The 10,909-nt window shown below is 42.3% G+C and overlaps 1 protein-coding gene across 4 annotated transcripts; it reads right to left on the bottom strand.

The window, feature by feature from the left end:
- Nucleotides 1-366: 366 nt before the first annotated feature.
- On the bottom strand, nucleotides 367-8,408 carry LOC106567344 (dnaJ homolog subfamily C member 5). 4 transcript variants are annotated; one of them, XM_082960052.1, is made up of 6 exons: nucleotides 8,266-8,406; nucleotides 6,635-6,702; nucleotides 6,303-6,440; nucleotides 4,546-4,759; nucleotides 4,153-4,345; nucleotides 367-3,913 (listed from the first exon to the last, which is right to left on the bottom strand). In XM_082960052.1, coding segments are annotated over exons 3-6 (525 nt in total). In that variant the 5' UTR covers nucleotides 6,419-6,440; nucleotides 6,635-6,702; nucleotides 8,266-8,406; the 3' UTR covers nucleotides 367-3,911. The 4 variants fall into 4 exon arrangements, with proteins under 4 accessions (XP_082816178.1, XP_013991953.1, XP_013991954.1 ...); XM_014136478.3 differs by having other exon boundaries at nucleotides 4,174-4,345; XM_014136479.3 differs by having other exon boundaries at nucleotides 4,174-4,345; nucleotides 6,646-6,702.
- Between the last annotated feature and the right edge of the window lie 2,501 nt (nucleotides 8,409-10,909).

The following is a 10,909-nucleotide window of genomic DNA, read 5'->3' as shown; positions in this document are numbered from 1 at the left end:
AGATTGTCCATATTGTTCGTCGATGTTATTTTATAAAGTATAGGCTATCCTAATTCATTTAGAACGAACGTTGCTGCTGCTGCGGGAAATACAAATAGCCACCTGTGCAGGCTGTGCTGGATCTTTCAGCGTTGGTAAAATATCCATCAAGTGGTAAAATGAGTGAGCGCTGAAGACAGGATTCCACAGCACGGGCTCTGTCTCCATCTACCCCATATTCTAGTGTACGCCTACAGTATTTCATAGGCCTATTGAATGTAGAATATTATGTTTTCAGTCTACTGTAATAGCACGACACTTAATGATACTTGAATATCGTAATTGCAGCATAGCATGAGAATTGAAATGATAAACAAAACAAAGGTAAATGTTCAAGAACATTTATTTTACCAACAGCAAATCAGATCAATGACCCACTTTGTTTTCTTTCAGACACACAAGTATTACCATGCTACAACATAAAGGTCAAGATTTATACTACATATTTAAGTGTATGTACAAGAGACCTTAACCATTAAACCATGCGTTGCAAAATTTAATGGCCACATCAAAACAACATACCATTTATAACTATAGCCGCTCATCATCAAAACCATGATAAAATATGATACCTTAAATAAAATTGCATCAAATTACTATATCACTATCATTACACTATATGTCCTCTGTATCAAGAACATGTCATGTCACCATTTCCTGATCATTGATCCAGTAGTCTTTAGTTATTTTTAACACACATTGCGTTCAACTCATTTAACAATTAGCATTTTCCAACATGTCAATGAAGAAGCGATAATATGTAGGTATATCTATGGTATTTTTTTCTCAGGAGGGCACAGCAAACATTGTAAAAGGATCACACAGGTCAAATAACCGTACCATCAAAAGCAGAGGGCAGGCAAGAGGAGCTCAGAAACCCATCATTGTAAACCATTGAAACACATAATTGGCATTAATGAAGAAAAAAAAACGATGACGATAATGGCTGTTTATGGCAAGTTATGTATTAGTTACACTGGACGTATTTTCCGGTCTATATATTTCTATTAAAAACATTAGTATATTCTGGTTATAGGATAAGAGCTGCCTGTAGTAGTGCTAGCCCACTCAATATCGACACTCAGAATTCAATGATGGTAAACACAAATTAACAGCATTGGACAATTACAAAACTCTTTAGAATTCCCTTCAACACAACTATAAAAACACGATGATGATAATATTCTTCAAATGCTCACAAGTTTTTCCTACACATGATCTTTTTCGTCACATCTAAACATAGATGAATAGTGCTCGGAATAAAATGGACATCGCACTCTAAATATGGATCAGGTCAAGGTCCTTGGCTTAGACAGTGTGGGGTACCACTTGGAACCACAAGAACAGAAAGCACTGGTAAAACGTGTTAAATAACTGGATATCGAGAACATCCATTCAAATGTGCAGAGAAGTGTTGCTCAGAGATGTCTGGGACGCACGCGTCCAAGCAATCCAACGGGACTGTGGGTGGCACAGTGGCAAGTAAAACTACACAAAATATATACGTGTAAACAAACCTATATGTATCATATTTATCTTCTGGTGTTAGTCAGTTCTTCAATGCAGGGAAGTTAGAGGCAAGATTACAAGCATTCAATTCAGGTTTCAGGGGCAGGACAAAACAATACTTCCTACACAAAACAAGAGACCAAAGTAAGCCAAGTCAGATAACAGAAAAGCCAAGATCCACCAAATGTTAAGAAAACAATGACGTCATCATCAGCATTTCATGATATTGCTTGCCGTCGTAAATCCCTACCCCCCTTCTACATGCACAGGTCTCAGGGCAACATAACCACAATGCAATTGGAAGGGCACAAACACAGGTAAACAGGAGTCCAAATCGATGGGTTTAAAAGTGGATGAAGGAAAGGAGCTATATGTTTATAGCTGGCATCAGCTGATGGCAATTCCAAACTGAGCACTGTGTAGCTCAAACCTTGGATGTTTAATGATTACTCCAGCATGAAGCAAAGACAATGAACAGCAAAACACCTCACTATCCAGAACTCCCTGAGCCGAGCCTCTTATCAGTGAGCAAAAAACATCAAGTAAACTGTACCCCAAAGGAATCACACTCACAAATACAGTACTAGCCAAAAGTTTGGACACACCTACTCATTCAAGGGTTTTTATTTTTACTATTTTCAACAGTGTAGAATAATAGTGAAGACATCAAAACTATGAAATAACACATATGGAATCATGTAGTAACCAAAAAAGTGTTAAACAAATCAAAATATGTTATATTTGAGATTCTTCAAAGTAGCCACCCTTTGCCTTGATGACAGCTTTGCATACTCTTGGCATTCTCTCAACCAGCTTCATGATTAATGCTTTTCCAACAGTCTTGAAGAAGTTCCCACATATGCCGAGCACTTGTTGGCTGCTTTTCCTTCACTCTGCAGTTCATCTCATCCCAGACCATCTCAACTGGGTTGAGGTCGGGTGATTGTGGAGGCCAGGTCATCTGATACAAGTCATCTGATGCAGCACTCCATCACTCTCCTTCTTGGTCAAATATCCCTTACACAGCCTGTAGGTGTGTTGGGTCATTGTCCTGTTGAAAAACAAATGATAGTCCCACTAAGCGCAAACCAAATGGGATGGCATATCGCTGCAGGATGCTGTGGTAGCCATGCTGGTTAAGTATGTCTTGAATTATAAATAAATCAGTGTCACCAGAAAAGCACCCCCACACCTCCTCCTCCATGCTTCACGGTGGGAACCACACATGCCGAGATCATCCATTCACCTTGCCTGCGTCTCAAAAAGACACGGCGGTTGGAACAAAAACCTAAAATTTGGACTTATCAGACCAAAGAACAGATTTCCACCGGTCTAATGTCCATTGCTCATGTGTCTTGGCCCAAGCAAGTCTCTTATTATTATTGGTGTCCTTTAGTAGTAGTTTCTTTGCAGCAATTGGACCACGAAAGCCTGATTCACACAGTCCACTCTAAACAGTTGATGTTAAGATGTGTCTGTTACTTGAACTCTGTGAAGAATTCTTTTGGGCTGCAATCTGAGGTGCAGTTACTCTAATGAACTTCTCCTCTGCAGCAGAGGGAACTCTGGGTCTTCCTTTCCTGTGACAGTTTAGAGAATGCCAAGAGTGTGCAAAGCTGTCATAAAGGCAAAGGGTGGCTACTTTGAAGAATCTCAAATATAAAATTGATTTTGATTTGTTTAACACCTTTTTGGTTACTACATGATTCCATATGTGTTATTTCATAGTTTTAATGTCTTCACTATTATCCCACAATGCAGAGAATAGTCAAAATAAAGAAAAACCCTTGAATAAGTAGGTGTGTCCAAACTTTAGAATGGTACTGCACGTATTGCACATACCTATGCACCAATAGAATTCTGAAAGCACAACAAATGTCACATTCAACAAAATAAAACAAATGAAAACAATGATTTTTTTTTATCAGTGCATGCTACACCATCACACTGAATATGGAAAGGGGACTGTGGGGATGGAGGATTGTGAGGTCAAAGGCCAAAGAATACAAAAGAACAAAAGGGAAGGAAGCAAACAATTTCTTTCTCTTTCTTCCTACATAGAGGCGGGAGTGGACCACTCTGGAGAGGGTGGAAATGGGGGGGGGGGGGGGGTCTTCAAGAGTTTTGTATGTAGGCCAAGCTCGCTCCTCCATCTCCTCTCCAGGACATGGCGCTCTTAGTGAAGTTGAAACAGATTGCCCCTATCATCCTTTTAAGGTGGAGCAGGGTAGCAGGCAGGGCCACAGGCCTGACAGGGTTTAGTTGAAGCCCATGTCGGTCTGGTAAGAGGAATGGTGACCATCTGACGTCAGCTGGGTGGTCTCTGTCGCTGATGGCTGCACCAAGATGGCTTCACCGCCACCCTCTGTCAGAGAGAGAGCGTTACACACACACACACACACACACACACACACACACACACACACACACACACACACACACACAAACACAAACACACACACAGGGTAAGATATAAAAGGTCAGTGATGATGGAACTCCATAGTAAATTACAATGCAATTGAGACAAATCAAGTGTTAGTGACAGGGTTGCAAACTTCTGGTAAAGTTATGTGATTTGTGTTCATGCAGAAACATGTTTCTTACACAATAAGCAGTCGATCTCACCTCTCTCGTCAGACTGCATCTGGGCCTCCAGGTCCTCAGGGGACACATAGAAGTCGGGCTCCTGGCCCTCTGGGGGCCGTGGTTTACACTTCCCACAGCAGCAGTTACAGCAACAACACAGACAACAGCAGAAGTAGCAGCCAGTGGCCAGGCCACAGAACACAAACAGCGCCTGCAGAGGGAAAACAAGGCGGTGTGTGAGAGAGACAGAGATATCAAGAAGAAAAAACAATAACAATAGCCAACAGTGTTAGAGAGGCTTTCTTTTTATAGGGTTTGTGTTATAAAATAGTGTTTTATATTTGACCCTAAGTCCACTCTACATGTGGACCCTTCACGTCCCCACCTCCCCATGGCCCCTCACAGTCTCACCTTAGCCCACCAGCTGGACAGAACAAAGTAGGTGTTCACATTCTCCTCGCCAAACTGCTCAGCCACGTACAGTCCCAGGGAGCCGTACTTGTCATAGATGTTCCGCTTTGTGGGGTCGTTCAGAATGGCATGGGCATTGTTGATCTCCTTAAACTTGTCAGAAGCTTCTGGGTTATCTGGGTTCTTATCAGGGTGGAATTTCAATGCAAGTTTCCTAAGAACACAAAAGAGTGAGAATTAAAACCTACCAATAAAGACAACATACAGTGCATTCGGAAAGTATTCAGACCTCTTGACTTTTTCCAAATTTTGCTACATCAAAGCCCTATTCTAAAATGTATTAAATAAAACATTTTCCTCATCAATCTACACACAATACCCCATAATGACAAAGCAAAAACATGTTTTTATAAATTTTTGCAAAACAAAAACATATTTACATAAGTATTCAGACCCTTTGCTATGAGACTCGAAATTGAGCACAAGTGCATCCTGTTTCCATTGATCATCGTTTCTACAACTTGATTGGATTCCACCTGTGGTAAATTCAATTGATTGGACATGATTTGGAAAGGCACACACCTCTCTATATAAGGTCCCACAGTTGACAGTGCATGTCAGAGCAAAAACCAAGCCATGAGGTTGAAGGAATTGTCCATAGAACTCCGAGACAGGATTGTGTCGAGGCACAGATCTAGGGAAGGGTACCAAAAAAATGTATGCAGCATTGAAGGTCCCCAAGAACACAGCGCCTCCATCATTCTTAAATGGAAGAAGCTTGGAACCACCAAGACTCGTCCTAGAACAGACCACCCGGCCAAACTGAGCAATCAGGGGAAAAGGTCTTGGTCAGGGAGGTAACCAAGAACCCGATGGTCACTCTGACAGAGCTCCAGAGTTCCTCTGTGTAAATGGGAGAACCTTCTAGAAGGGGAACCATCTCTGCAGCACTCCACCAATCAGGTCTTTCTGGTAGAGTGACCAGACGGAAGCCACTCCTCAGTAAAAGGCACGACAGCCCGCTTGGAGTTTGCCAAGAGGAACCTAAAGGACTCTGACCATGAGAAACAAGATTCAAAGTACAGAGAGATCCCCGAAGAAAACCTGCTCCAGAGCGCTCAGGACCTTAGACTGATGCGAAGGTTCACCTTCCAACAGGACAACAGCCCTAAACACACAGCCAAGACAACGCAGGAGTGGCTTCAAGACAAGTATTTGAATGTCCTCGAGTGGCCCAGCCAGAGCCCAGACTTGAACCCGATAGAACATCTCTGGAGAGACCTGAAAATAGCTGTGCAGCGATGCTCCCCATCCAACCTGACAGAGCTTGAGAGGATCTGCAGAGAAGAACGGTAGATACTCCCCAAATACAGGTGTGCCAAGCTTGTAGCGTCATACCCAAGAAGACTCTAGGCTGTAATTGCCGCCAAAGGTGCTTCAACAATGTACAGAGTAAAGGGTCTGAATACTTACGTAAATGTGATTTTTCAGTTTTTTATAAATGTGCATACATTTCTAAAAACCTGCTTTTGCTTTGTCATTATGCGGTATTGGGTGTAGATTGATGAGGGGGGAACAATTTAATCAATTTTAGAATAAGGCTGTAATGTAAGAACATTTGGAAAAAGTCAAGGGGTCTGAATACTGTAAGGCTATATTTATACGTGGCACAACTCTAAATTTAATTTGTCTTTTTTTTGTTACTTATGAGTATTAGTATGACTACTACAGTAAGTGTCTGTGCCTCTCTGACTGACCTGTAGGATTTCTTGATGTCATCAGGAGTGGCTAGCTTGTCAATGCCAAGCACAATGTAGAGTGATTCACCAGAGGTGGAGAGTGAGCGCTGCCTTGCCTGTTCATGAGCTGCCATGATGCCTCACGTCCTTCACAATCTGAAAACAGAGAAAAGGAAGCAATGCACCTGTTTATTTATAAATGAGTCATGGCTATTCTATTATTCAGCCTATAGCACCCTGTGTGTTGACTAAAGCAGTGTTTTTTTCTTCCATTCTCGCAAATACAGTGCATGTGCAATTCTGCTCCAAATTCACTAAATACTCCCACACTCCAGGAATCTATTGGACACCTTATCCCTACCGCCACTCCAAATTGGTGCACTGTCAGCAGGGTTTCCCTGACTCCAGTAGGCCTACCCTGTAAAAGGAGAGCAGAGTAAATAATCTGCCTGTAACACTAGATGCCATCTCCCTCCAACAACAGATTAGACAATTTAGTCACATACTGTTAAATTAACTTGGGTTTGTATTTAGAATAGGTCTACAAATGCCAGAATCCTGTAGCTATTACTAAGTCAATAACAAATTCGCTTGTTGTCATTTTCAGTCACTCTGTTGTAAAATTTGGAGCTGAGGTCTCACGCAAATAACTATCTTTAATTGCAATGTGTACTCTAGGGGTCTTTTTTCAAACTAGCTACTCTGTCATTGTCAATTGTTGCAATAGGAAATCAGTAAGAAGTTAACAAATCACCTTGCGCAGTCAGAAGCTACAGCATGATGTTTCAAACACGAAGATACTAATAGCTTCAGACAGCACAAGGGCATATAGTATCCAGAGGATCTCAAGGGCCTATAGCATTAAGAAACCATCACTGCAGAAGGCCCTTGAGGGTAAGGCCAAAATGCTTCATCTTGAGCATTTTCCATCATAGGCCTATCCCTGAATAAAAAACTAAGTCAGTTCAAATAATGTACTCAATCGGATGCTCAATTGAAAGTAATATCGGAAATGTTGAGACTTAATGTGAGGTGGTCCTGGGGAGTGAGAATCATTATTTACATCCAAGGATGCAGCCGGCCACATAGACTAGGTTTATTGAGGAAGCAGCCGGCCACATAGACTAGGTTTATTGAGGAAGCAGCCGGCCACATAGACTAGGTTTATTGAGGAAGCAGCCGGCCACATAGACTAGGTTTATTGAGGAAGCAGCCGGCCACATAGACTAGGTTTATTGAGGAAGCAGCCGGCCACATAGACTAGGTTTATTGAGGAAGCAGCCGGCCACATAGACTAGGTTTATTGAGGAAGCAGCCGGCCACATAGACTAGGTTTATTGAGGAAGCAGCCGGCCACATAGACTAGGTTTATTGAGGAAGCAGCCGGCCACATAGACTAGGTTTATTGAGGAAGCAGCCGGCCACATAGACTAGGTTTATTGAGGAAGCAGACGGCCACATAGACTAGGTTTATTGAGGAAGCAGCCGGCACATAGACTAGATTTATTGAGATGGCGGACTAGTCGTAAAATAATCTTCAACCCTCAACCGAAATAAACTACTGTATCTTCAACCTCCAGCCGAACTAGCTGGTACCATTCATAGGCCATGTCACAACGACTGATCAAATGACTCATTTTCACAAAAATCGACGTTTGCAAAATGTAAAAACCCGTACGCTTTGACGCTGGTTAAATGAATTGAATACATGACCATCATTCATGGAATGTCCGTTTGCCATAAGGACAAAGAAAGAATATAATACATATTCAGGATTATTTTGAATCTGTAAATGCGATGCTTGGTGCAGTTAATCTCTGTAGCTGCATCACCAGCAGGACTGCGCAGCATCCATGTTGGTTTGCTTGCTGGCCTTCTCTAGATGTAAGATTGAACTCGCTCAAATCAGCAGTAATTTTCAAGGGCAAAGGGAAAATGGGTACAAAAAAAATAAACAATCCACATCCATGAGAATGCTTACCTCTTGTCGTTGGTTTTGATGCACTGTATAGGGAAATGATCCAGAGAGATATAATAACGGTATGTGATTATGGTCGCATCCCAGAGAACCGCGCGCACCCACCAAACCCAACCATGGACAGCTGCAGTATATTGTCCCCGCCCCCCGACCAAACCCCCAATCGACGTGCGCATACTCATTGATTGGGACTGAAGTGTCTTTTTTATTTTTTTTATTTAACCTTTATTTAACTAGGCAAGTCAGTTAAGAACAAATTCTTATTTACAATGACGGCCTAGCAACAGTGTGTTAACTGCCTTGTTCAGGGGCAGAACGACATATTTGGGTGCCCCTCGTCCTGCTGTTCAGTAATAGGAAATAAACATAACTAACTACAACGTGAAAAAGTATTTTGATCTTGAAGTCATTTTGAAGAAAAATATAAACGGAACATGTAAAGTGTTGGTCCCATGTTTCATGAGCTGATATAAAATATACCAGAAATGTTCCATAAACACAAAAAACGTATTTCTCTAAATTTTTGCACAAATTTGTTTACATCCCTGTTTGTGAGCATTTCTCCTTTGCCAAGATAATCCATCCACCTGTCAGGTGTGGCATATCAAGAAGATGATTAAACAGCATGATCATTACACAGGTGCAACTTGTGCTGGGGACAATAAAAGGCATTTCGAAAATGTGCAGTTTTGTCACACAACACAATGCCACAGATGTCTTAAGTTTTGAGGGAGCGGGCAACTGGCATGCTGACTGCAGGAATGTCCACCAGAGCTGTTGCTAGAGAATTGAATGTTAATTTCTCGACCATAAGTCGCCTCCAAAATCATTTAAAAGAATTTGGCAGTATGTCAAACCGGCCTCATAACTGCACATCAGCCACGCTCAAGGTCCTAAACAATATTGTAACCGCCATCGAGAAGAAACAATACTGTGCTGCCATATTCATTGACCTGGCCAAAGCTTTCGACTCTGTCAATCACCACATTCTCATCGGCAGACTCAATAGCCTTGGTTTCTCAAATGATTGCATCGCCTGGTTCACCAACTACTTCTCTGATAGAGTTCAGTGTGTCAAATCGGAGGGCCTGTTGTCCGTACCTCTGGCAGTCTCTATGGGGGTGCCACAGGGTTCAATTCTTGGGCCAACTCTTTTCTCTGTATACATCAATGATGTCGCTCTTGCTGCTGGTGAGTCTCTGATCCACCTCTACGCAGACGACACCATTCTGTATACTTCTGGCCCTTCTTTGGACACTGTGTTAACAAACCTCCAGACGAGCTTCAATGCCATACAACTCTCCTTCCGTGGCCTCCAACTGCTCCTAAATACAAGTAAAACTAAGTGCATGCTCTTCAACCGATCGCTGCCTGCACCTGCCCGCCTGTCCAGCATCACTACTCTGGACGGTTCTGACTTAGAATATGTGGACAACTACAAATACCTAGGTGTCTGGTTAGACTGTAAACTCTCCTTCCAGACTCACATTAAACATCTCCAATCCAAAGTTAAATCTAGAATTGGCTTCCTATTTCGCAACAAAGCATCCTTCACTCATGCTGACAAACATACCCTCGTAAAACTGACCATCCTACCGATCCTCGACTTCGGCGATGTCATTTACAAAATATCCTTCAATACCCTACTCAACAAACTGGATGCAGTCTATCACAGTGCCATCCGTTTTGTCACCAAAGCCCCATATACTACCCACCACTGCGACCTGTACGCTCTCGTTGGCTGGCCTTCGCTTCATAATCGTCGCCAAACCCACTGGCTCCAGGTCATCTACAAGACCTTGCTAGGTAAAGTCCCCCCTTATCTCCGCTCACTGGTCACCATAGCAGCACCCACCTGTAGCACGCGCTCCAGCAGATATATCTCTCTAGTCACCCCCAAAGCCAATTCCTCCTTTGGCCGTCTCTCCTTCCAGTTCTCTGCTGCCAATGACTGGAACGAACTACAAAAATCTCTGAAACTGGAAACACTTATCTCCCTCACTAGCTTTAAGCACCAGCTGTCAGAGCAGCTCACAGATCACTGCACCTGTACATAGCCCATCTGTAATTTAGCCCAAACAACTACCTCGTCCCCTACTGTATTTATTTATTTTATTTATTTTGCTCCTTTGCACCCCATTATTTATTTCTACTTTGCACTTTCCTCTACTACAAATCTACCATTCCAGTGTTTTACTTGCTATATTGTATTTACTTTGCCACCATGGCCTTTTTTGCATTTACCTCCCTTATCTCACCTCATTTGCTCACATTGTATATAGACTTATTTTTCTACTGTATTATTGACTGTATGTTTGTTTTACTCCATGTGTAACTCTGTGTTGTTGTATGTTGTCGAACTGCTTTGCTTTATCTTGGCCAGGTCGCAATTGTAAATGAGAACTTGTTCTCTATTTGCCTACCTGGTTAAATAAAGGTGAAATAAATAAATAAGAATAACTGCAGACCACGTGTAACTACATCCGGCTTCGTCACTTGCAGGATCGTCTGAGATCAGCCAACCAGACAGCTGATGAAAGTGTGGGTTTGCACAACCGAAGAATGTCTGCATAAACTGTCAGAAACCATCTCAGGGAAGCTCATCTGCGTGCTCGTTGTTCTCACCAGTGTCTTGACCTGACTGCAT

Source organism: Salmo salar, chromosome 13 (assembly GCF_965601325.2).
Source record: "Salmo salar chromosome 13, fSalSal1, whole genome shotgun sequence".
Taxonomy (NCBI): Eukaryota; Metazoa; Chordata; class Actinopteri; order Salmoniformes; family Salmonidae; genus Salmo; species Salmo salar.
Note: the sequence above shows the minus strand (reverse complement) of the source record. Positions and strands in the feature narration are given on the sequence as shown.

What these genes read in the sequence shown, in the direction of transcription:
- LOC106567344 (XM_014136480.3), bottom strand. Translation starts at nt 6,418, where the DNA reads ATGGCAGCTCATGAACAGGCAAGGCAGCGCTCACTCTCCACCTCTGGT. An exon ending in GACATCAAGAAATCCTACAG is followed by an intron (nt 4,760 to 6,302) that starts GTCAGTCAGAGA and finishes TTGTGTTCTTAG; the next exon opens with GAAACTTGCATTGAAATTCC. An exon ending in GATGCAGTCTGACGAGAGAG is followed by an intron (nt 3,914 to 4,173) that starts GTGAGATCGACT and finishes TCTCTCTGACAG; the next exon opens with AGGGTGGCGGTGAAGCCATC.